Source organism: Medicago truncatula, chromosome 2 (assembly GCF_003473485.1).
Source record: "Medicago truncatula cultivar Jemalong A17 chromosome 2, MtrunA17r5.0-ANR, whole genome shotgun sequence".
Classification (NCBI taxonomy): domain Eukaryota; kingdom Viridiplantae; phylum Streptophyta; class Magnoliopsida; order Fabales; family Fabaceae; genus Medicago; species Medicago truncatula.
In genome coordinates this window covers 2,802,528-2,830,217 of record NC_053043.1, presented here as the reverse complement: position 1 = coordinate 2,830,217, position 27,690 = coordinate 2,802,528, and the positions used below count along the sequence as shown (strand labels likewise).

General features: G+C 31.5%; 3 protein-coding genes and 1 pseudogene across 4 annotated transcripts; 2 read left to right on the top strand and 2 right to left on the bottom strand.

Annotated features, from left to right (window-relative positions):
• Window positions 1-4,758: 4,758 nt before the first annotated feature.
• LOC25485908 (equilibrative nucleotide transporter 3-like) lies at window positions 4,759-7,505 on the top strand (annotated as a pseudogene).
• Window positions 7,506-8,701: 1,196 nt separating this feature from the next.
• On the bottom strand, window positions 8,702-11,901 carry LOC25485906 (cation/H(+) antiporter 15). Its single transcript, XM_013607002.3, has 3 exons — window positions 11,685-11,901; window positions 10,278-11,273; window positions 8,702-9,991 (listed from the first exon to the last, which is right to left on the bottom strand). Exons 1-3 carry the CDS (start codon window positions 11,892-11,894, stop codon window positions 8,702-8,704), a joined length of 2,496 nt encoding a protein of 831 aa, XP_013462456.2. The 5' UTR covers window positions 11,895-11,901.
• A 7,390-nt stretch (window positions 11,902-19,291) lies between these two features.
• Window positions 19,292-21,317, top strand: LOC25485904 (putative cyclin-D6-1). 2 transcript variants are annotated; one of them, XM_039830235.1, is made up of 6 exons: window positions 19,292-19,728; window positions 19,812-19,898; window positions 20,042-20,134; window positions 20,427-20,613; window positions 20,701-20,831; window positions 20,927-21,317. In XM_039830235.1, exons 1-6 carry the CDS (start codon window positions 19,579-19,581, stop codon window positions 21,065-21,067), a joined length of 789 nt encoding a protein of 262 aa, XP_039686169.1. In that variant the 5' UTR covers window positions 19,292-19,578; the 3' UTR covers window positions 21,068-21,317. The 2 variants fall into 2 exon arrangements, with proteins under 2 accessions (XP_039686169.1, XP_024632433.1); XM_024776665.2 differs by having other exon boundaries at window positions 20,039-20,134.
• Window positions 21,318-21,703: 386 nt separating this feature from the next.
• Window positions 21,704-25,267, bottom strand: LOC25485903 (cell number regulator 5). The gene is made up of 5 exons (XM_013606999.3): window positions 24,739-25,267; window positions 23,607-23,670; window positions 23,263-23,427; window positions 22,719-22,784; window positions 21,704-22,546 (listed from the first exon to the last, which is right to left on the bottom strand). Exons 1-5 carry the CDS (start codon window positions 25,020-25,022, stop codon window positions 22,382-22,384), a joined length of 744 nt encoding a protein of 247 aa, XP_013462453.1. The 5' UTR covers window positions 25,023-25,267; the 3' UTR covers window positions 21,704-22,381.
• Between the last annotated feature and the right edge of the window lie 2,423 nt (window positions 25,268-27,690).

Here is a 27,690-nt window from a genome sequence, read left to right as displayed (position 1 = left end):
CTCCCATCCCAATTATCTTTGTTTGCTATGAAAATCATAGTTCTAAAGACGAGGCAAACTAATGTGATTATTTGCTCATATTTTGATTGTATCAAATGTCACATTTTAATAACTAAGATCAAATGATCATATCTACAATTCTTACTTAAAACGATAGGATAAAAATATGAATTGTTTGAAGATCATAGCAACAAGAAAGAATTAGGATTTATGAAAAGTCTAACATTGTGATTCTTTCCACAACGCCAGGATAAAGGATGCCTACTCACAAGAGGTCATTGTAGACAAAGCAACATAAAACTAAATAATAGGAGAAAATATTACTTTATTGATGAAAAACAAGGTCCAAGAACATAAAAACTCTAACTCTGCTTGAAGAGAGAGGTATATATAATTCATAGGTAGACAATAGTGTTATACAATTGAGGTGATTTTGATTCCACTAAATTTTCATAAAAGATCGTGTTCTATTATAAGCTTAACTATAGACCAATACCTCTACTGCATTTCTTGTGAAAACAAGCATGACTCAAAAGACACTTTTTTCAAGGGTTGTAACCGAACCATGGGAATTTTTTGCAAGGTAGGATAAGTCAAACAAATCATAATTTTTCATAAAAAGTGTAGGCCAAAGAGCAACTAATGTGTGTTATCCCACCTTAACATTCACAACAAAAAGTGTAGTACACAGCATTTTTTTTTTTTGCCTATAAAAGGATATAGAATATCTAATTAGCTTAGCTTATTATTTCTAGTACATAACCAAACATGGCCTATATATTTTCTCTACCTAGTTCAGATTCTTCTTGGATATTTTCTTCATTCTTTATCTCATCCTCGATCATTTTCTTTGATGTTTTCTTCATTCTTTATCTCTTCCTTCATCGTTTCTTGGCTTGGAGGAATTTGATAAGGTCTTGTAGGCATTTTGTAGCATCACAATCCTTTGTTAGCTCTTCTGCAATTTCAGCTGGAGTAACTTGAACTTCTCCTAGAAGAACTTCAATCTTTTCAAAGAGTTCATGTTGAGTAATGCAAAGGTAGTTAATAACCAATTGCTTAAAAGCAGAAAAGTTGCAATATGACAAGTGAATTTGCTTGTCCAATAAGACCAATCGTTTTTGGCAAAATATTATGCCCCCGTGTGGGGTATAAGTCTCATTCTTAACAACAGAACCAAAATTCGTCAGCTAAATCATCCATACAATTATATATATCTAAACTAGATTCATGTATATCAAATTATTCTAAATCATTTCTAGTTTTATGCATACCTTTGGCATTTTGGTATGAAAGAAAATCAAACAAGATTCGTAATTTTGTAAGAGAGAAAATCAAACATGAATCATAGTTTCATAGAGAAATACATACCTTATTGTATGAAGATACTGGACTACACAAGCTAGGAACATGGTAAGTACTTATCAATTCCATATCTTTTGATGCATCCAACTTCCAAAATGGATTTTGACAAAAACATTTGGTGAATATGTTTAGGTATCCACTTGTTTTGATGACAGTGTACAATGTTATGGATCTAATAGCATCATATATTCTGCTCATCAAATTCCTGAAGTTGGAATCCAGAAAGGGCTTATTGGTTGCCACTCTTTCTAGATTCTTGTTGATCCCAACATTACTTCACAGCAAAATATGGTGACCAAGGTTGGAAGATCCATTTGTTAGTCCTAAGAACGAAACGAGCATGATCATCCATCCTTGGTCACCATATTTTGCTGTGAAGTAAAATGCTGGGATCAGTAGTAATCTAGAAAGAATTGCTGCGAGTAAGCACTTTCTTGATTCCAACTTCAGGAATTTGAGGAGGGGAATATGATCTGGATATTAAATCCGAGACATTAAACACTGCGATCAAAACCAGCGTGTACCTAAAAAGAACTACCAAATGTGTCATCATTCAATAAAACCACATGGATTATCAAAACAAAAGATTAGGGGAATGATAATGAATTAACCATTTTCTTAGCTGATGTGATCCACTATTTTCATACAAGAATCTGGGGATGACAGGGTTAGCAATAAGTTTAGCACAAGTTACATTACTTGTTGGCTTATCTCATCTTGAATCCCATCAACGGTCAAATCAGCTGAAACGGTTTTCAATCCCTCCGGGGCTGCCTTTGAACAATAATACTCTACAATGGACAACTTAGGAAAGTAGATTGCATAGAGAATAATGCACAACAACTCAAAGAAGATAGAGATTCCAAAGAATAGCACTGCAGTTAAGCCAACAAGAATACAAAAGCAGCTTAAATATTTCTCCAAAACAAATTATTTATTAACATTTTGTGAAGAATAGGCATGGGTATAAGTTATATTATGAAATTGAAATAAAAACTTACGATGTGAAATTGAAGTATAGATAAGGAAGACAGAGAAACATGTTGACAATTTGACTTACCTTGACTTAGAGTGAGAACTGAGAGAAATACTAGGTTTGAAGAAGAAGTGGAAGAGAGAGTCATTGACTGAGTTTGTTTGTTTGTTGTGAGAAGAGGAGAGCATAAGCTTGCAATTTGACTGAGTTTATTTGTTTCTTCATATACGTTATGCGTGAAAGATAAATATTAGGTTGTAATCTGCATGGTGTGGCAGCTGCAATCCTATGAAATCATTGTCTAAAAAGACTGAAATTTTCCATATATCAAAAACATGTTGATCACCAAAACTTAAAGAAGGCACATAAAACATCTTTAACATGACCATCTATTATTATATCAAATCGTATAAGAACCTAAAAATGACCTTGAGGTACTTTACTGTGAACACTCGGTAATAGTAATCTGTTATGGTCAACAATATGCATGCAATGCAAGTCCAAGAATGAAACAAACTACTATTGCTTTGCGTTTTCCCTTCTTCTGCTTGTATTAATACACTGAGATGGTGAGATTAAATTACAATTACAATTACATCAGCGGAAAACACAAAGCAATATGATGTTTTCTGATTGGTCTTTTAATAAGTTTTTTTTTTTATTTTTAGAATTGGTTTTTAAGTTACTTTCGTCCTTAATTAAATATCATTTGCAAACAAAGGTTTTATACCTAAATATATACAAGATACTTCGCAAATTTCTAAATGCATCTCTCCGATCCTTTTTATAAGAAACAAAAGTGGTAATTTTTTTGTCCTTTTTATAAGAAATATTGACAAAAAAAATTGAATTAAGATTATATATCATCATATCGATTATTATTTGGTTTAGTTTTGCCTGTAAATTAAACAAATAGATAGATAGATAAAATTATTTCACTGCTCCAAATCAAATGAAAGATCAAAGTAGTGTATTTCTTCTAGTTAACAATTTTATGCTTAGTTCAAGATATCCAACCAAATCAAAAGAAAAAATATGTATTATAGTTAAATAAATTATAGTAAATTCATGGTTAGAAAATTGGAGAAAACTTAGGTACAATTCTTTAGGTGTTTTTCGTATGGTTCTTAACTAAATTCACCATGATTTCCTCAAATCCATAATTTTCTCAAAGTTTGATATATCCAAAAAATATGTATTTTTAGTTAAGAATCATACGAAAAGCACCTAAGGAATTGTACCTAAGTTTCTTAATCTAAAAGTAATTAAAAGTATAAAGGAATAACTAAATATACCTTATCAAAAATTTGAAATAATACATAAAAACAACAAAATCAAATAATTTTCAAAACAATAAAAAACAATTTTTTATTTAAACAACATATGATAAGCTTCGCCTCTCAAATAGATGAAAAAATATTTTGAAATCATAAATGATACACACACATATATACGTATGAATTAAAGAAACTTAAAAAAAAAAAAAAAAATGTAATACATTCAAATGCGTCAAAGTTTTTCATGCAATACATTGTGAATAGATCAAAGTCGAAATTCATGGATGAATTAAGCAATACCTAATCAACATAAAGTATATAAATCCCAACACATTGATTCTATCAAACACAAATTTTTCCCCGACTCTAAAACTATATTGCTAAAATGGAAACCTTGAACTGAAGTCATAGAACACATGCTCTCCAATGGAACTTTAAGAAAGTAGCTTCAAAAGTTAGATACAAATAAAAAAAATAAAATAAAAAATAAAAAAAAATCATCTTCATACTCCACCATCAAAGGATTAAACTGTCATGCTTTTAAAAACACACAAATACATTTTTTTATAAGAGGAAGAGGAAGATGAATATGATGAAAAACTAATTGTCTATATATAGGAAATAAAAATCTTACATTAATTAACAAATGAGTTATGATCATTTTTTGATTGGTAGAGTATATGATGATCTTTATAAATCATTTCCAAGATCCCAATATTTATTGGTTTGACCAACTTGTAAAAACTATTAATGTTCTGATAAGTTATTTAGTAACGGTTCCCTTTATTTATGCAACGAGTTTGATTGCATCTCCTTTCACTTCGGTATAGTCGGATAACAACCTCCATAGTACTGACTTTCCCTACTCTGAGGTCTGAAAAGATAGAAGGAATATCTAACCTAATTTTTGATCCATTACCATCAACACAGAATCATCCCACAAGTCTCTCTATCCCTTCACTACTTCTTACGGTTCAAGCCTTTTCTCCATTGTTATTTTTTATTATCATCATTTCTTTCTTGCTTTTACTAATTTCATGTTCATGGATTCTACATTTTTGTATACAATTTCACACACACACATATAGTGTGGCGACGAGCCGAATTGATAGAGTTTTCCTATCGGAAGAGTGGGTGAATATGTGGGGAAGTCTGTCTCTTTGGATACTTCCCAGAGATGTTACGGACCACTGCCCTTTGATCCTAAAGGTTGGCGAAGCGGATTGGAGTCCTAAACATTTTTGCTTCAACAATCATTGGATTGAATTGAAAATTGGAAATCTAAAAAGGTGGTGTAGGATGTTTGATGTTTATTAAATCTTGCTGGTGCTTTTCTTTTTCCATCTTATGAGATAATTGATATGGAATAGTAGGTTTAAGTTTATATGCATTGTTTCCTTGCTTGTTCAATGACAATCCTTATGTTTTGTTTTGTTCTAATTATTTCCTCCAATCTTTTCTATTTATATACAATTTGTTAGTTCTCCCACCCTTCTAAAATAAAACATTATGGCTTTATTTTTTAATTCATTCTTGTTGTGACAGGTCATTAATGAAAGTGTGGCACCAGAAAAAATAGAGGTATAGTATGAATCATTTTCCTTTTCATCATTAGATTTTCTTTTGCATAAAATAACTGCAAGCATTTTGCTACTAGCAGGGGAAATTCCGAGCAAAGTTTATATGTTTCATTCTTGGAGTTGGATCCCTCATTGCCCTAAACAACATGTGGACAATATATGGGAGATTACTACTACCTAGTGTTCCCTGTAAGAATCTCTTGATTTCAAAAACTATGAACCATCTTTCATTCATCTACTTCTCATTTGTGAAAACAAAATTTACGTTTTGTATGATTTAGAGTTAATTGTGTTCAGAAATTTATTTAGCAATAAATACGATCACAATATCTTTGAAAGAGAGTGTCATCCAAGTAGTTAAATCATACACTTTTGCTTCCAGAGGATTTGAATTGTTGCTATGAATTCTTCTTCACTGTATGAGCATTACAATAATTAGAATCTCAAGTATTGAATATGCAAAACTTGGACCAACAAAGATCAAAGCTCCATTTTTGTACATATGAAATTAAATTATATATCATGTGATTATGTATGAGGTTATTTTTCTAATAAAATACTCCATTTTTGAAGAAATACCATCCTATATATGCGAGCATTCACAATCAGTTATCAGCCATTTGCACTTATAACAACATTGATATTGGCTCACTATGAGTCATGGATCGATACAAGGTTGCGGAACTTATGGGGATATACACTTTTCTTTGCTTTCTCTTTGTCGGTCATTGTTTTGGATCTAGCAACATCAGGGAAAGGGGGGATTGGAACTTTCATTGGATTATGCACAATTTTTGCTTGTTTTGGAATCGCGCATGTTGTTGTTCAAGGTGGCGTTTTTGGAGAACTTGCTTTTTTATGTGTCCTGAGTTCATTCAGGTTGGTCATCCTAATAAAGTATATATTTTTTCTCGTTTCTATTGTTGAAATTATTTTATAAGGTAAGCGAAACCTCCACAAAATATTGATCTAATGAGTTGAAATACCACTTGTTTCCCTTTTTTAAAATTTTGCATATGAAAAACTTCACATATTTGTTTTTCACCATTGGAGTCGAGGGAATACTAATAGTCTTCTTTTTTATTTTGATAATAATTGTGAAGTAATAAAGAAAAGAAAAAATGATGTTGTGCAGGCCTTTATTGGTGGTATCACTGCCTCTGGAGTTGTAGCTTGTGGATTGAGACTTTTCACAAAATATTATTTTGAGAAATCTGGCAACGCCCTTCGCAAAAGGGGCTTGTATGTTATTCTTTATTTACTCACTTATGCGCAAATATTTGTTTAATCACAGTAAAGCATACACCAATTTTTGAGTTTTGTAAAGTTTTTGACTTATGAAATATAAACTTTATTGCCTCATTTTACTTTGCAGTGTTAAGCTTAGGCATCTCTACACTCTTTGAGCTATTGAGCATTAACTTGTACGCAATTTACTTTTCAAAGTTGTCCATTGTAAAATACTACCGTTCATAGGCAGCATTAGAAGGAGCAAAAACAATTTCAGATGGTCCTATTGCAACCAACATATTTCAAAATGTTGAGACAAACCAGGAAGTAATTTATTGTAACTTTAACTTACGTTAAATTTATTATATACATTAATGGATATAATTGAGACGCGTCGATTTAAATATTATTTACACGATCAAGTATTCATATTTTGACAAATATTTATTTGACTGCAATCATAACTACCCTAAAAGTTGATCACACATAATAAAATGATTATCAATGTTTAGTTGATAATATGAATTTTTTTATGCTCATATGTTAATCCAAATATGTACTTTTAATATGCTAAAAGCTTCTAGACTGTTGAATATATAGGTTGGAGTTGTTGCTAACCAACGAGAATTGTTAAGCCATAGAATACTATTTCTTCAGAACATTGATTATGTTTTTGACGTAGTTATGATATATGTATTAACCCTATCTATAATGCCTGGATTCTTGTATGAAGATACTGGACAACACAAGCTAGGAACATGGTAAGTATTTATCAATTCCATATACTTTTAATGCATACAACTTCAAAGTGGATTTTGACAAAAACATTTGGTGAATATGTTTAGGTATCCACTTGTTTTGATGACAGTGTACAATAATGTTATGGATCTAATAGCATCATATATTCTGCTCATAACATTCCTGAAGTTGGAATCTAGAAAGGGATTATTGGTTGCTACTCTTTCTAGATTCTTGTTGATCCCAGCATTTTACTTTGCAGCAAAATATGGTGACCAAGGTTGGATGATCCTACTTTTATCTTACTTGGGACTAAGCAATGGTTATCTTGCTGTTTGAGTATACACACTAGTAGTACCTAAAGGATACAAGGTTAATGTATTTTTTAACACTCATATTCAATATAGAGGCTCAAGTACATTATTTGGGCTAGATAAATATTTTCAAAAAATATATGCATTTTTCCGTTAGATTCGGTTTGTAGGACTAGGGGAGGAATTGGATGGATGTTAATTTTGTCTTAATTGATACTCGATATAATAAAACTAATATGTTGTTAAATTTTCAAAGAAACAATAATGGAAAATGTTACATAACTAAATAATGTAGTTTTTTTTTCTTTCAAAAAAAAAAAGTGATTTTTTTGTAAGGACTAAAAAATGAATTCTAGTTTAACCCTTTAATTAATTTACACTAACATTCAGTTAAAATTCTTTAATTTGTCACATCGCATTATACATTTTTAAAATAAAAATAGAAAAAGTTTTTACCCACCAATTGTTTAATGTCTTTGATAAGTTGTTATTGCTTTAGGAATGGTGTTCGGTTTTGGGACTACGGTGGAAATATGTTGGATCATCCGACAAAAGTCTATGGTCTGATCTACATAAAGTCTAACTTTTGGTCCAACTAATTTAATAAAAAGACTATGCTCAAGTCTATAAAAACGATATTTATTTAAATAGTTCAGGCTCAAGCTTTCTAAAAATAAGATCATTTTATTAAGAATCTCATATTACCCTGAGCAATTCATGATTAGTTTAGGTAAGTAACTGCAGAGCCCTCCTGCTTACTTGGGTAACTGAAATTTTTCGTTTTCTAAATCGGTCACTAAAAGAACAGTGCCTAATTATAGGTCAAGTTGAACAAGAAACAAAGAAGACATCGCATGGTTAATACTTTTTTCGTTATCATGCAACCTTTGTTTCCCATATCTTTCTGGTTTTCATATTTTGATGTTATTGATTAATATGATACATAAATATACAACAGTAATAATTATACTTAAACTTTATATTGCTTGCGTATATATGGTTTATTAATTATATCACTACTGTAAATAAATTATATACATAGCACAAATGACCACTATAATATATGATTTGAAATTTAAAATAATCATGGATATATTATGTTCCTGTTATTACAAACTGCAAAATAATAAAACGTTTTGCAGATGTAAGACTACTATGAAAATATAACTAAATAATCAAAATAATATTATAAAAATATTTAATAATATAAGAACTACTAGTTTATAAAAATTCGGATGAATAAGTATCTGTCTCCATTGGCATTGCTGCATATCTTCCCCTATGTTTTTGTCTCAAGGAATTAAAATTATCACTTGATTGCCAAGGTCTTTCACATACAAAAAGATCCTCTCCTTCTGGACCTTGTCCAACATATTGATGCATAACAAGCACTGAAGCACTTGTTTCAAAGTCTGAAGAAGCTAACAAATCTCCAATGGCTCCTAACTCGGGACATTCACTCCAATCCGTCAAACCTTCCGTTAGTGGCGAAGAATCTCCCTGACCTCTCCCAACTATGAATAAGTCATTAGCATTGTTTGTTTCTCTTATCGCCGAAACTGTTTGCTCTCCATTACTCACAATTTTCTCTATGTATTTAATTGATACATCACATGTAGCTAGCATCTTTATCTCATTTATACATTCCTCATCTATTTTGTTTGAAATTGTACTTCTTTGGTTGTCTAGTAGTTCATCGTCGATTAACGATTCAGTTACATCTTTTCCTGAAATGAAATGCATCACAGTGAGATGAACTCTTGGATGCCTTGACATTCTCCATCCATAGGATAATGCTTCCCTATCATCCGGTCCACCGAAGAATAGCACAGCCACCTGATGAGATGCTTGACTTGCAGTTAACCGGCTGGATCCGTTTAGGCCTCTATCGACTAGAATCCCAACCGAACAAGGAGAGCTTTGTAATAAGTTGTGGTTCACCATTCTCAATGCAGGGTTTGTTTCTTGCATTTCTCCATCAACTGTTTGTTGCTTATGGAAGGGAATGATGATGGTGGATACCCTCTTTTCCTCTGCCAAATTGCATATGTCTTCATGCATGGTAGAGTAAGGGGAAACAGCCGTCAAAGGTTGAGTCGAGACGTAACCAACGTGATCCTCTAAATTCTGAAATGCGGTGATGATGTGTTCGGTTTGTGCTTGTGTTTTGTTGAGTGCTGGACCTCCTGATTGTCCACTGGCATGGACAACAAGCATGGCCGAAGCTCTACCGGTGAGTTCGACTAAGTGGAGAACATAAGCACATATTGGAGACCTTTTATTTGGGTGTGTTGCTTCAAGAAGATTGACTATTGTAGGGACATTTCTAGGGGCATGAATGCAAACCAGCACCCTTAACTCAGCATCAACTCTTGAACTTTGCACTGTTCTTTTTCTGTAGGGTATGAGTCTTTTCCTTGGCCTATAGATTAATGCCACAATCGGTGAAATTATTGCTGTCATTATAAGCGTTACAATAACCATAATTGAGAATATTTCATCCCCCAAGACCTGCAAGCATATCAAAATCAGAATATGTGATACACCAACTTCATACAAGGAAAAAGGAAACATATTGATTAAATTCATATGCACCACTGCATAAAGATTTTTTACACTTTCAATCAATCATAACTGTTCAATGATTAAAAAGGTTTGAATTTAATCATATCTAGTTTAAAAGTCGTACAAATGATGAATTGTGGTCGATTGACAGTATAAAAAGTTTTACACTGATAGTGTTCACTGAAATTATTCTCAATATATATATTGTGATACTAAAAGTGAGTTTGTGTACCTTTTGTTCCCTCCCAATATTGAGCACAATCATTTCAATAAGACCTTTGGTGTTCATAAGTAAACCAAGAACAATACCATCGCGAGCTGGTAAGTCGAAAAGGATTGATACAATAACAGTCCCGATGATCTTGCCCAAACAAGTTAAAGGAACGATTGTCAATACAAATGCCCACGAACCACCTTTATTGAATAAGTTAATATTAGTCTTAAGTCCACTAATAGCATAAAAAAGAGGGAGTAAAAGCCCCGAAACAAAGTCTTCTAGCTTTTCAATTATTGCAGCTCCAAGTGGTCCATTTGGAATCACTAATCCATAAACAAAAGCACCAAAAATAGAATGTGTTCCAATAACATCTGTAATGAGAGCTGAGATCATAACACCGACAAGTACAGCGCATATTTGGAAATCACTAAAGGGTTTTCCTTCTGGAGTTTTCTTGATCAACCAAGTTATTGCTGGCCTAACAACAAGAAAACAGAAACCAACAAAGAAAAGGTTTGATATTACAACATAAACAGAAGCCCAAGTTGTTGAATTATTCTCTGATAAAGCAATAGCTAGAGCTAATAAAAGCCAAGCACACACATCATTGATGAGGGAAGTTGAAAGTGAAAGCTTTCCTAGTTCTGTGTTGATGAGTTTGAGCTCGGCAAGCATTCGAGCGAGCACAGGAAATGAGGTGACAGATAGAACAATACCAAGATAGAGAACAAAGCTGAAGTCATTTACACTTTCATCTCTACCAGTGAAAGCAAAGGAGACTCCCAAACCAACAATAAAGGGCAATATCATACCAGCAACTGCAATGGACACCGCCTTTGCACCGGTGCGTTTCACAATAGATATGTCCATCTCTAAACCAATTAGGAACAGAAAGTATATCAGACCTATGTTTGCCATTGTTTCTAAAACCATTGCACTTTTTAGTGGAAATACAATATTTGCAAAATTTTCATGTCTACCAAGCACTGATGGCCCCAAGAACAATCCACCCTGCAAATATCATCCAACCATTCTAGTCAATTACCAAATTATAACAAAATATTTGAAATAAACAAGTCAAATAGTACATGCAGTACTTTTGTGACCAATTGATCATATTTTTGTTCTACTTCTACATGGTATCACAATAAAAAAAGAACCTAACGCAGCAGACAGCTTGGTCGGTGAGTTAAGGGACACCAAAATGAGTACGGAGGTTCAAAGTTCAAACCCTGAAAATTAACATAATCCACTAATTTTCTAACATACTAACTAACATTTTCTTATCAAAAACAAAAACCTAATGCATATAAATATATTTAGTACTTTATGATAATATGTAATAATAATAATAAAATAAATTAAAAATCATATGTAATAATTGGAATAAGAGAAAAACAGGTTGAAGAGGAAAGAAATTACCATGATTTCAGCAATGACACGAGGTTGGTGAAAGGGTTTGAGGATGAAAACAAAGAAACGTGTGGTAAAAACAACTAAGGTTATTTGCAAAATGAAGAGAGGTATAGAATAGTTTAAAGGGTTTTCTCCTGCCCATACACCATTTGTTGTTGTCATTGTTGGTGTATAACATATTAACGATACGTCTGAAACATTAGACGGTGCTAACATTGTTGTGTTTTCCATTTTGCACCAAATTAATAAATTAACTACAATAATAATATCAAATTAAGAACACAAGCATTAAAGGTTGTCACAAAACTTTTTGTTATGATGATCAAGGGGTATTATTTGATTAATTTGTTTCCTTCCCTTCCTTTATAAATATGTTTTATGAAAAAACTAGGTACAAATTAAAGGAAGGTGAAGGGTACCCCTTGCTTGTGTTCTTAATTCTGAAAAAAGATGAACAAAATCAAAGGGAAGAAGGCAGGTTAACTTTGATGCCCAGAAATCCCAAATGAATGAGATAATATTCTAATGTCACAATGCCTTATTTGTATCTTTCTATTTTTGGAAATTCAATCTACCTCGTTACATGGGTAAAAAAATATTGCTTTTCTTTAATATTATGATGCTTTTTGGATCAAGTTTTTTTTTTAGGGAATGGATCAAGTTTCTATATTTTTTGAAGGGTTAATAGGTCTTTAACTCCATGTAATATAGGTCATTTTCAATTTTTTCCCTTGTAATTTTATTTATTTATTTACCACCCTATAAAAAAAAATTGTTTTGTTTCCCCTAATAGGCCAAATAAAAACGAAAATTTTTTGAAAAAAATAAAATAAAATTAGTTTTTGTTTTGCCTATTAAGGGGTAAATCAAAAAAAAAATACAGGGTAAATCAAAAAAAAAAAATTACAGGAAGGAAAACCGGAAATGACATATATTACAGAGGGTAAAGACCTATTAACTTTTTTTTAACTCATTAAAGTTTTTTCCATAATGCATATTTTAAAGGTTTCAGACTCCGATGCTCAAGTTTATGTTCGACTGAAGAAAATAGTATTGCATAGAAGTTTTTGATTAGTATATTGCATAAAATTAATTAAATTAATTTAGCTCTAATTGAAGATATAATTGGGACTAGGGTGGAAAGATGTTAGATGGTCTGACAAAAGTTTATGGTTTTTTTTGAAGGAAAAAGTTTAAGGTTTTCTCTAAGTCTAGCTCTTGGTCCGACTAGTTTAATAAAAAGACTATGCTCAGGTTTATAAAAACGATATTTATTTATTTAAATAGTTCAGGATTAAACTCTCTAAAAAAACCTAGTATGCGCGTCAGACTTTGGTTCATGCCTTACTTGGTTTTATGTACGATATTTATTTATTTAAGTAGTTCAGGATTAAACTCTCTAAAAAAAATCTAATATGCGCTTCAGACTTTGGTCCATGCCGTACTTGGTTTTATGTTTTGTATGCTTTGGTTTGACAAAAATAAGATAATTTTCTCAAAAATTTCATATTACCCCGAGTAATTCATGATTAGTTTAGGTAATTAAGTGGATGTTATTCATACTCAACTTTGCAGTGCCCTCCTGCTTACTTGAGTGACACTCAAATTGAAATTCTCATCAAGTGGAAACCTCCTAAGTTATTTCAAAATTAATATTGATGGATCCAATTACATTTCTTTCGGTAACTCCTATTGTGGTGACCTTTTTCGCGACTTAATAGTATGTTTATTACATATGTGTTTTCTCCCTCTCCATCAAGTCGGCCCTAATTTTCTTTTTCTAGGTTTTTTCTTTCATTTTCTTCATTGAGGGGTGGTTTTGGGTCAATTCTTGACCTGAAATCACCCCTCTTCATCTATTTCTCTCTATTTCAGTCTAAATAAGTGATTTTCACATAGATCTAGGTTTTTCTTTGTGATTTCATCATCTAAGTGTGGTGGTTTGTTGTTCGTCGTCTTGTGCGGCGTTGTTTGATTTTCCGTATTCTTGCGATGTTCATCTGATTCATATTGAAAGATCGATTATTCAATCAAAGATTTTGGCGTCAACGTTGCAGATCCGGAAGCCATGGATATTCCGATCACTTTAATTTTATCATATATTTTTGTAGGCATTATGCCGTTATATGCTATTAACTTGGATGATGTGAGTTGTTCACAGATTCATCCTTTACGTTTTTAGCGATGTTGAATGATACAATCTCTCGATTTGAATGAATGAATATCATTTTGTTTTTGTCAAAAAACAAATGTTTATTGCATGTTTCCTGTGTAACCTTGGTAGTGGAACTTCTGTTTTGGCTGAACTCTTGTGGTCTCTTCCTTCTGTGACAGTGGAACTTGATTCCTTGGTGGTAGTGAACAAGGTGAAAATGCATTATTACTTTGAAGTTATGTCTAAAGTTCTTCCTTAATGCAGCCTTGCTCCATCAATCATATAATTTATAGAGAAGTCAATTGCAGCAGTGATTGCCTAGCAAACCTTTATCATAAATTATTTTCTTAGTTATTCCAAAGATATACATAATGAGATTTCTTTGTCTCCAATCTTTGAGAAAAAGACTATTTCAACCAAAATTTAAATTTCGAGTTCTTTCAAACGACATGTCTTCATCAATCATTTGATTATATTTAGGGGTTAAATAAGTTTTTACCTCTTATAAAAATTTTAATTTGTTTTTAGTCCATCTAAAAAATTTCAATAAGTTTTGATCCCTCAAATATTTATGGTCACTATCTTTGGTTAAGTCAACTCATTTATACAAAAACAATCAAATTTTATCGAACTAAGTGGCTCTGGTTACATAAATCAAACGATGTCATAGTGTTCTATCAAATCATGTATTTCTCGAATTCATTAATCTCTGGATCCTTCTTGATAATTTCTCTTATAATTTTTCTAGATCTTTCTCTATCTCTAGTTGCTGCCCATACTCAACACAACCCTCTCCTTTTATATCATGTGCTTGGGATCGGCCATGCATAGCAAAGCTGATCAACTTATGTGTATCATTCATATTTTTTAAAGAGTTTATACAAAGATGTTTAGAAGACTATAACAATCTTTCCCCAAAAGGTTAGATTTTTTTATCAAAATATTGATTAAAGATGAATTTTTAAACACTAAAAGTAAAAACTTGAAAATTCATAAATAGCTCATACCTTGTTAAAAAAAAAAAATTAACTTTTGCAAGAGATGTTTCTATAAAGTATTAAACGTGAGTGCAAAAAATAATTTAAATTTCAAAAGATAACATAAGTTTGCTTAAAAGTATAGATCAAGAGTTGTAACGAAAAACAATTGGAGGACCAAAATTTGCTGAAAATTTTTTAAAGGGATTAAAAATAAAATATAAGATATTTGTAGGGAAGAAAAAATATATTTAACACTTATTTTCATGATGAATTAAGATCATTCAAATACAACACCACATGAATACTAAATGGTCTATCAACCAATATATATAACTAGAAGGGTCTCGGATTGTTTTTTTTTTTTTTTTTTAAGAAATCAGGGTCTCGGATTGTTATCGGTGGGTATGTGATCATCAGTTAGGTAACGTGGATTTTGAAATGAACTCTAAGGTGATGGTAGATAGTATATACAATCGTGCTTTCGAAGTTTTGGATTTTACGTCAATTATTAATGATTGTCGGCGCTTACTTTCTTCTGATTTAGCAACTTATAATGTAAGGTTTATTAAGAAACAAACTAATAAAGTTGTTCATAGTTACTAAGGAAACTTCATGTTATGCTAATAACCGTATTTTCATTTAAATTTCATTTTATATCTCTATAATTTTAAATAAAATGCAATAAATTTTCTCTTGTGAAAAAAACTACTAGGGTATTTTTACTTACATCCATCGTTCTATATGTTTTATCTATAATAATAATAATTCGTGACATTTATTCCCGTGAGCTTAGCTCAGTTGGTAGGGATATTGTATATTATATGTAGGGGTCGGGTTCGAACCCCAGACACCCCGATTTTCCACAATTAAATTGTGTGAGCTCTAACCACGGCTACTTGACAAAAAAAAAAAAATTTGTGACATTTTCACAATATTTGACAGTGAGCAAGAAGCACCAAGTTAGATCATTGTCTCACGAGTCACATGTAATGAATATGGGATTCCTTGTTGGTAAAGACAATTGAATGTCCCTCAGGCCCCCCAATCACCTAAACGTTGCAGATCGATCATAGTCAATTCTAAGTAGGGCAATTCTGCACATAGTCTTAATCTTCATCATCATGTGAATGTGAACAACTCTACATAAATGTCTTGAATACATATGCCGAATCAATGACGGTCGGCCCAACACATCTTGAGGCTTAAGACGAAATCTAAAATGAGGTCTTTTAAGTTATTATTAGTTTTTTCTCAAAAAAAAAGAAGTTATTATTAGTTTGTGCAACAAAAAAAAAGTTATTATATTAATAGTATTTGTTTTACGAAAGTAATATTTTTATTCAAAATTTCATTTTTCAAACTTTTTTGGATGCAAAATCATTCATTAAAATTATTGTCAATGGTTTCGTTTAACAACATTTTTTCAATCGACGATAAAATAAATCTATTTAATCTTTGTTGACGCATTGTTGATCTTAAATAGGATATTATTAACTTTAATTTTGAATTTTTTTTACAGACGCGACAGTTATATGAATTGTTAACATTATTTTATAAGTAATATACGCATTTGGAAAAAGTTAAGTCTTTTTATGTAATTAAGTCATTTTTCACTTGTAATATTTCTCTTAAAAAATTTAGCTCCATAAATAAATATGAGGTATTGAGTATAATAGATTAAAAAAATTAAAAAATCTAAGGCCTTAGGCAAATATCGAAATTCAAACATTGGTGTGTGATGAAACTTACATTATGAAACACACACCAATGTTTGAATTTTGATATTATGCGATATGAGAAAGGTAGTAGCAACATTATTCATCATTATTATTATTAGGGAAATGTTAAAGAGTGTCCTGAAGACATTGGTTAAGAGGATAAAAATATAAGTATTGTATTGAAAAATAATTAAAAGTGATGAATTTAACTTTTTTTAAAAGTCAAAATATTGTTGAATCTAATACAAACATACTACTTTTTTTAGAGTCAAAATCTTCTCCATTTATTAGTCTCTCCATTTCTTCCATTTAAAGAAATAAAGACACAAAGAAATTAAAAATAATTAATAGTAGTAGAACCCACTTAATGGTAGAACTCACTACATACTTTTTTGTATCTATCTAAATGGCATTGTCCACTTATTTTCAGCAAATGAAGAAAATCTTAACTCTTTTCTAAGGGTCTGTAAGTGTCCTTAACCCTTATTATTATTATTATTATCTCAAGGTGGGGGCGAGTGACCCGGATGAAAATTATTATCATTGTCACTCAAACAATAATACTAGTAAGAAACATCAAAACTACTCAAAGTTAAAATTAAGCTTAATGTTCTTTTGGTCCTTTAACTATTTAATTGGTATCGCTTTGATCCTTTAACTAAAAAAGATTCTTTGAGTACTTTAAGTTTTTTTTAGTCTCGTTTTGGTCCCTTCTGTTAGATTTTCGTTAGGGTTAAGAAAAAAAAGTTAACTCCTGGACGGTGTCACCTTGTCATTGGCTTTGAGTTTTTTTTTTCAGAAAAAAAAAATCCCAAAGCCAATGACAAAGTGACACGTGTCACATTGTCATTGGTTCTGAGATTTTTTTACAAAAAAATAAAATATATATATTATTATTTTTTTTAAAAAAATTAATAAAAAAATAATATATGTTTTTTTGTAAAAAAAATTCTCAGAGCAATGACAAGGTTCACGTGTCCACACTTAACGTTTTTTATTAAACCTGACAGAAGAGACCAAAACGAGACTAAAAAAAAACTTAAATACTCAAACAATCTTTTTTTTTAGTTAAGGATTAAAGCGATACCAATTAAATACTTAAGGGATCAAAAGAGCATTTAAGCCTTAAAATTATTGAGGATGTTATAGTAAAAGTGGATTCCTTTTTGCTCTTGTTGGGATTCATATAGTAGACGGGTCAAAGGGAATAAGGTAAAGATAATTTCATAGCTATCATTGAAGGGAATATAAGGGGGTTTCTTGCTTTTTCCTTTTCTTTTTCAACCAAAAGGGATGTGCTTAATATCAAAAGCTGATAGTAGAAAAAGGGTTAGCATAACAACAAAATTAGAATGTCTTAAAACAATGTGATCATATACATAAAAAATCTTATATTGTTTGAAATTGAAACTAGAACTATTTTATAAATATAACCCTCTTCAACCAAGATAAAACTCTGAGAATTCACACATAATGTATAACGAAAGGTCATTAAAGCTTCAATCTTAAGCCCCATAAATTTGCAATTTTTTTTATAACTACTAGGTTTAATTACAAGTTTTGAACCTCTATTTTGACAATATTTGATTTTAGTCCCTACATTTTTAATTTGGCAACTTTGGTCCTCCTAAATTTAAAATTTCTAAAATTAGACTCAACACTAAAAGATTTGATGATATGACAATATATAATTTTACATGTAGAAGCAACTCATTATACTAATAAAATATATTGAATTCTTTATTTTTAAGACTTAATTGATTTGAGGTTGGAACATGAACGTTAGAATGAAAGTCTAAGTCATGCACAAAAATTGACAAAGACAGACGATTTAACTCTTTAGCGTTGATGAGAGACTGCTGTTCCGGTACATCAAAAAGCCAGAGCCATGAATTCCTAATGCATAGTTAAGCTGACAATTAGCTAAAAAAAATCACCAAAATACATATAGAAGGAGCTGGTTAATTTTATCAAAATATTAATGTTTATGTTAATGTTAATGTTAATGTTAAAGAGGTTCAATAGGACAAGCTGGTTTTCGAGATGCTACTTGATTGTACTTTGTGATGGATTCAACATCATGCCTCAATGTTTAGCAGCGGTTTTCTCGGTAAAGAGGATGAATACATACCACAACTGTCACTGCCATGCTCTGATTACACATTCAAAGCAAAGGACCACCCCCACTCGGTTACTTACTATAGTGTTGATATTCATATTGGACATGTTTTTCAAATAAGAAATAACCCTTAAATATACTTTGTTTCTTACCTAAGGCAATGAAAAAATGTGATACCAACACCAACGGCAACAATTGTAGGTTAAAAGTCTCACATTGTTTAAAGAAGTGGAGGTTGAACATTCTATAAAAGAGATGACCCATAAACTTAATGTCTTAACGTTTTGGGTAAAAGTGTGATGTCCAACTCACTTGTCTTGTGGCTCTGGGCCAAATGTGGGTGAATGGTGATCCCCCGGGCTCTCCTCGTGGCCCAACAGTGGTATCAGAGTCGTGGTTCGACGAAGAGTTCAAGGGTGATCCTGACCAAAGGTTTTGGATTAAAGTTTGGTGTTCAACTCACTTATATGGTTGTTCTGGGACCAATGTGGATGATTGACTTCCCTCGTGATCCAACAGGTAGAAATGTGTCGAAAAGATTTAAGTTAATTACGATTTATTATTTGTCACACTCTATACTATATCATTTATATAACATGTATACTTTCTAAATTTAGTCCAAATCTTGTTGAAATCTTTAGACTCTCCTTTTCTCAAATCTCTTGTGCTTTCCTTTACTCTTCAATATGCCAATAGCTGAGGAAAAGAATCCAAAATATGTACTGTGAATAGTTATTTCTTCCAGCACAATTCAAATCACTTTATCAGCACAGAAAGCGAGGCTTATCTTTCTTTTTTCATCATTACAGTTACCATCTTGAGACTTTTTGTCTCCATGTCTTTCTCACACTATTCTTGAACCATCAAACTAAATATAACAATTACAATACAAAGTAGAACACACAAGTCTAGGGAGAGAAAAGGGAAAATGGACTTTGATCTTGACAACCCTTTAGCCAGCTTCAAAGAACAGCAAAACTGTACTATAACAGAACTCTTTGCCTCAGAAACTGATCATATGCCCTCACCAAACTGCTTGAACTCAATACATTGTGAAGCCATTTCTCTCATACTTCAGGTAAAAATTAGGCCTACATAATACATTTTTTCAATTCCTCTTCTTTCATTTCACATATGCTACGTTTTATCATGTTTCTTCAGGTCCAGCATTCTTGCAATTTGGATCCATTTATAGCTTATCTTGCTATAAATTACTTGCACCGTTTCATGTCGAAACAAGAATTTCCGGTAAGCACATATCTAATGATTCCACTATATGCTTATTTCTACTTCATAGCAAAATGATGAAAACTTTGAACAATTGCACATTAATAGGATTCAAAGATTTCTAGTTTTTGTTCTACTAAGTTATTCCTCTCAATCTGCAGCAGGGAAAGCCCTGGTTAATCAGGCTCATTGTCATATCATGTCTTTCTCTAGCTTCAAAAATGAAGAACACACATTTACCATTTTCTAAGTTGCAGGTAAATCTTCAAATACATTTACATCTACTTAAAATCATGGTTCTAAATTGCAGTTGCAGTCGCAGTTGCTATTACACTGCAAACCTTTATACTAGGGTAAAATGCAGACAGATACGTCCGCAATTTCAATTGCGGAGACCTCAAAACCTTTATATTGCAGCCGCAATTCCGATTGTTGACTGCAATTTAGAACTATGCTTAAAATCACTAGTAATGGAAAGAGAACATGTACAATGTGGCATAGTAGTTTGAAAAACTGATGTTTATGAAATTACAATTACCAATGAAATAGAAAGAGGGTTGTAATTTCAATGGTGAAACTATACAAAAAATGGAACTAGTTATTCTTGGAGCTCTGGATTGGCGTATGAGGTCAATTACACCGTTTCCTTTCTTGAATTTCTTCATCTCCTTAGCTCAAATTAAGGATCGATCACTTAAAGATAGAGCTGCAGAGATAATCTTCAATGTTCATAATGGTACTTCTTAATCATAACTCCATTTTAATCTTCAGTTCCAATCCTCACAAACTGAATTACATTTTATCTTATATTTTATGAATGCAGACATTAAGTTTTTAGAGTATAAACCCTCAACTGTTGCAGCAGCTTCCCTTATCTACGCATCTTATGAACTATTTCCACAGCAATATTATATTCTGAGAGCTACAATTACAACTTCTGAGTATATAGACCAGGTGAGTTTATACTTTATACTTATACTAAACCACTACTTAATATTTATTTATTATTTTTTGGTGTTGGCATTAAATATTGGTGGTAATTGTTTTAGGATACATTGGCCAAGTGCATTGATATGATGCAGGATATATGGAGAAATGAAGTAAAAGGGTCAATGAAAGATACAAGCTTTTTAAGCACTGAAACTCCAGTGAGTGTGCTGGAAAGAAGCACCAAAAGGCAGAGAATTTGATCAGCTGAGGGAAATAGTCATATTCACTACATATGTTATGTCACTGTTTCCACTCAATCCTAAAAGTAGAGGACACAACCACACCACAAGACCTTGATTTGGTGGAATATGGAGTTGAACTATTCATTCACCTATGTGTCCTTTGTCAATAGTTATAAAAAGAAAAAGTGCATGTGATATGGCATCAAATGACATTCATAAATTAATAGAACAAATACCACATATGGTGTGGGCAGGGATTGAAGTGGAAGATGTAATGTAGGGGCTTAATTTGACTATGATGCAAAATAAATAAATTTTAATATAAATCTGGAGTCATTGTCACATTAACTAATTTATTCCAACTCACAATTTGTCGCATCAACAACTTTTAATTATTAAGTTTATTAATAACTTGACTTCTCAACTTTCCTGACTTCAAATTTCTTTTATGTGGAAACAACAACAACTTGAAACCAAATACTTAAGCAACTAGGAGAGGAAATTCCATTTTAAGGACATTACCCAAAGTTTAGATGTGACAACAACTTCCTCAAGGTAGAAACTATAATATTAGATTTTAGTGGAAACTAACATCATTCATAAATTCATAGTTCTATTTTAGAATTCCTAACCATCTTCAAGTGGAAACTAATATTCTCTTGTTAATACAAGTGCAAAGGAAATAGGTTGTATTTCCAATAATAGAGCCAAGCATGATTCATCTTAACTCTCTTGTAGGCCTACTTGAGAATACAAGGATTAATACAACACTTGTAATTTTTGTTACAATCATTAAGAAGGGATTCTTTCAACACTATGACACTAATCAAACTATATACTACAGGGGCTGGTAAAAATAATACCCCATTAGTTTAGAATGACATCACTCTATATGCACATTTTGCAAACTAACATCATGGGGTAATTTTAAAAGTAACATTTTTTCTCCATCCAAAAATTAAGCTATCCCATAGTGAGAATAAGTCTGCTTGGAACAAAGAAAACCAAAGTGTATGTAAGTTTGGAATACTTGAGTCTTAAATTGTCTACACACTTTGAACTAAAACATTCTCAACGTATAAACATTTTGATTCTCTTTGTTCCAAACAATGTAGACTTATTTTCCAACACAAACATTAGTTGTTTCCCGTGATTTCCACTACCTCTTAGTCCCGGTGCAATCGGTGTTGTTAGAGCCTTCATTACATTCTCTTTTGAAATCAAATATACCGGGCAGACACCAGGGATACAATCCAGATGAAAAACCATTGTTTTAAAACTTCCTCACAACCTTGATTCAAGATTCATTGATGATACTATGTTCTAATTCTTCTATAAGGTGTAATTTTCATCCGTAAGCTTGATCGACTCGATAGGAGGAGGAATCATCTCAGGGAGTGCTTTACTCCCATTCCTAATGCCACCTATGCATATGGTGTCACCCCGACCGTGCCAAGTGCCGTCTTGAACGTTGTTAATCTCCAATGTTCTCGACTCCTGCATCATGATACAAAGATACAAAATTCAATACAATAAAGTCGGCATTGATAAATATGTTCTCACTCTGGTTATAGTCACCACTAAATTTGAAAGATGTTCTGTCATCAATAGTTTTATCTCACATAATACGGTGTACAACAAGTCAAGAAAGGAGAGAATTTTGAATTACCTGACACAATGTACAACAAGGACAGACAAAATGGTAAACGCAATCGTCCACCATACTATCGCTACCCTGAAAAAGGATACCAACAAATACTGCATTAGATATACGAATGCTGCCAAAATCAACATCAAAGTTAGTCAGCATGTATCAAACAAAAAAATACAAGCAGTCAATAGTAACCAACCATACTCCAAAACATACGCATGCAAGCAAAAATGCTAAGAAAATGACACCCATCCTCCATCATGTTAGTCCAAAGTGCGACTTGCGACTTTGGACTAATCCTTTAAAATCCTCTGAAGTGAGATTATCTCTAACGCGAGCAAGTTAGGATTGTCGAAAATTAAATTCTAGTTGCTAAGATCATAATGTGCTTTAAATTAAACCAAGGGTGGACAGACCCTAATATGCTCTCTTTAGGCTAGCTTTGTCTGAACAAGACAAGTTATTTTCAGAGAACAAACCATGTGCATACAGCATACCTCAGTGAAAACCTGTCTATCAGTAACTAAGTGTCAATAAACAATATAAAAGCAAACACGCCCACCTTGATGTTGAATTTCTTTCGCATACGAGTTCGGTAGAATCCTAAATATGCTCCACCAGTAATGATGAAGGTGACTGTCAGGTATAGAAAGTAGTGATGTCTCGTGACAATAAAGGCTATGAAGTTGAAAAGAGCACAGATGGCAAGAAGAAAATATACAAATGCCTGCAATATAAAACAAGGACATTCAAGCTTCAAAGAATTATATTACGAAAAATCAGAGAAGTTGAACATGGAAATTGTCAATTTGAAGTAGGATTCCTTTTGTTAAAGTTTTAAGTTAGTATTAGATCATTTTAAAACAGCAAAGAAGCTCTAAAAAAATTCAAACAATGTGAATATACCTGAATATAGCAAGAACCAAGACCAGCTCGTTTCATGTTCTTCCCAAATCGGTAGCAGGGACAACTGCAATCAAATGAGCTACTTTTAACATACAAGATAAATCATATAAAACCCTTGTAAGTAACAGCAAACCACAGTGTGTTTTTATGCCATTTTAGACTTTCATTGGCCAGAAAGAAAGGTCATTGCAATCACGTGTATGATTAAGAAATACGTTAAACTGAATAAGCTTCATCATTCAAAACCATACCAGGCATCTTGGTAACTCAAATAAATCTCAATGTCACAAACCCCTCGCACCACGATGAGAAAATAAACATATTGTTTCCCTTGGGGTTGTATACAATAAACTAATAGTGAAAACAGAAAGTCAGGAACAGAACCGGTCACCACAAAACACATTCCTCATAGATTCAGGGCATGTGACGTATATCAGGATGGAGAGTTTCAAAGTAAAGAAAAGGAAGGTAAACATTTCAATTTTAAATTCAGAGTTATAATTTTTAAAAACAATCAAGATATATTAGGACATTAATTTAAGGATTGGTTTGATTTGAGAGAATATTTGATTTGTAAAAATAATTTTCAAAGTCTCTCGTACAAATATTTAAAAGCTGGAATAGTTTTGAAACTAAAATTAAAAACATAAAAAGTTGTCCTAAGTTTGATGATGATAGGTCATTTTTCCATTCATTCTAAAACTTATTAAATTAGAAAATCTATTTTTGAGATAGAATTTTGGCTTATCCTCCATAGCCCCCATCCAAAGTCTAAACATAGGATTAAGGATCTAATGATCAGAAAAGAATATCTTAAAGATAAAATCTTCTTCTCTGCAAACTGAAACCATAAGCTGAAAGGGATTTGTCAATCCAGAAATGAAACATAACAAGCAAACAATTTGAAAAAATAAACAAGATCAACCAATCATCACCAATTCCTTACAAAATCAGCTAAACATCTCACAACAACTAATGTTATTATAAAAACAAAAACAAAACAAAAAACCTCAAAATGAACAAAAACAAAACTTCAAAACATACAGAATATCAAACAAACAAAATCAACAATCACAAAACAAAAAACATATGTTTAAAAAAAGCAAAAAAGGCACATGAAAAAGAAATTCACCATGAAGATTCAAGAGCAATTCGACGATGCTCGAAACAATCAAGAACTTCACCTTCCCACATCCTCAAAACACCACCAAACTCCTCACCACGCTGTTCATCATCTCCACCTCCTCCAAGCTTCCCCCAAGTTCCATTTGCAGTTTGCAAAGCAACAGATGAACAAAGCATATCAAAATCCAAAACAGCCATACCCTCCAAAAGCCTCTCATTTTCTTCACCTTCTCTTCCTTCTCCTTCATCCATCACCATCACCTTCTCTTGCTGCTTCTCCAAATCACCCATTACCTCAAAACAAAAAACCTCAAAACCCAACAAAAAAAATTACCAACTTTTTTTTCTCTTTCTCAAAAATTCTGCTTTTTTCTTTGACCCTTTTGAAATCTAAGACAACCCTTTTGGTTTTGCTTAATGGGTTTCAGAAAATAGAAGAAAGATGGTTTTTTTACGTTGTTGTTGTTGTTGGTGGGGTGTAGGTTATCTATTGAAAGCAAGCACAAGTGGGAAGATGTTGGTTTTGGTTTTGGTTACATTATTTAAATTATAAATTATTATTAGCACTAATTAGTGATTAATTCTTATGTTGGTGGGTAATGATGGTGTGTGGGACCCACATAGGTTTATGTTTGGTTTTTGGATGGTGTTTCTGTTACCACATGGTCACTAGAATATAGCAAAATGATTTTGTTGTTTTAATTATCAACCAATGGCATAGTACTAATTTGGATTTTATGTTTTTATGAAATGGAAGAGATTTTTACTATTAATAACAAGGATCTTGTTAACGAGTACTCCAGATGCTCTTTAAGCATACTAAATAAAGTAATTATTTTTTAAAATTTTCAATTTTCAATATACTGATTACACAAACTTTTATAAAAAATTACTATTTTATATCCTTAATTAGTGCCTCGAGAATGATAGTTAATATTTCCCAAATAATAAATGTGATTAATTTCTCTATATTGATAAGTTGAGAATGGGAAAATTAGTTTAATAAGATGTTAAACTTGCCTCTAAAAATAACACACCCTTCTTAACTGTTGCATGTTTGTTTTTTTACTCTTCATTTTGTTTTGATAACAAGATGATTGGTTGAAACATGAAAAATAAGAGATTTTAATAAATTATTATTATTATTATTATTATTATTATTATTATTATTATTATTATTATTATTATTATTATTATATTAGTTGTGACATTATAGAAATATATGTTTTTGTCCAACACCAATCAATGGTTTTAATGTGGAGCCAAATTTAATGTCAATGTATCAAGTTGCGTTTTCTTTTCTTCTTTGAATATAAAAGCTACGTTTTTTAATATGTGACTTTTATGGGTTTGAATTGGTTGTTGGAAATATAGTAATGTTGGAGATCTGTTTCTTTACTAAGTTGAAATCTTTTATTATAAAGATTTAGGTGAAGTTAATAAAATAAAAAAAAGTGATGCAATCCTCTAACTTGGCAATCATATTCTACAAAAAGTTTATAGAACTAGTGAAGAAGTATGAGTGTTTTTATTTTTTGTGGTGATGAAGTATTAGTGAAGAAGTATTAGTGTTTAACATTAGTCTCAAATCATGAGTATTTATGACTATAACTATAGGTATTATTGGGAGTATTATGGTAGGGTAAGTGTTGTCATTATAAAGTGGTCCTACTAAGAGTGTAGCTCCCTCCCTTATCATATTATGGGAAGTAGAAGAAAATATTTGGAATAACACCTTCATATTTTGGATAAAGTCAAATCATGTTTTATGTACATTTAAAAAAGGGGAAAATGTTGTACCAAAAAAAAAAAAAAAAAAAAAAAGGGGGAAATGTGTACCCAAAGAAAGGGGGTCAAACTAACTTTGATCCCGATCAGTCAAATAAATAAGCTGGTAAATACTACATTTATTATGTATTTATGGATAAATGAATTTTCAATTTGTTTTAGTAAACTTGGGTATTTTTTAAGAGATATTCTCTCCGTTTTAAAATATAAGCAAATTTTACTTTTTAGGTTCATTCAATTAATGATGTATGTGGTCCATAATATGAACCACATACATCATTAATTAAATGAATTTAAAAAGTCATATTTACTTATATTTAGAAATGGAGGGAGTACAATATTGCACACATTATTGATTTTCAAATATAGTTAATATGGTCGTTATGTTGGTTAAATGTGACTAATGTTACTCACTATGTTTCCTAGAAAATGTTACTTATTGGTCAAAAAAAAATTAAACGGAACAAATTTTAGTAGTAGTACTTATAATCATGTTTGAAAGTTTTTTTTAGAGGGTGTTTGAATGAAATGTTTTTGGCAAATGTTTGAATGAATTAATCTTTAAAAAAAATGTTTTCAGTGAATTAAGAACTTCTAATTACATCATCTGAGCTTAACTAAATTAATAAAAAATGAAAGCTCTAATTACAAATATGGTAATGCTAAATAATTGAATTATCATGGTTTGTATTCCGTGGGGAAAAGTAGCTACATACTACATGGACTCAACGCTTCGAAGCAAAGAAATTTTGTTTCCCTTACCTATAAATAAAGTTTTCATAACACAGTTAATTTTGATTTTCGAAAAATTGGACACTGACCAATGGATAAGTTATTTTGGTTGAATTAAAACATGGAAAGTAGGAAACTTGTCCCCATATCCGTATCATCCTAATCTGCATATAAAAGAAAGGGATAGAACCACAATATAAAAATGGGTGATAAATGTATACGTGAGCTTATATCAGTTGATAAGGACAATGCATAATATATGCATAATAAAAGGATGATAAATATATGTGGATATGGATTAAAATTAAATAAAAACCCTGTCACCATGCACCATTGGATGGCCAACCACTCGGGCAAATCTTGAGCCGTATTTTATGTGATTTAATTTTTCAAAAATTTATTAATTTCTTTAAACTTTCCTCTAAAAAAATCTTTAAAA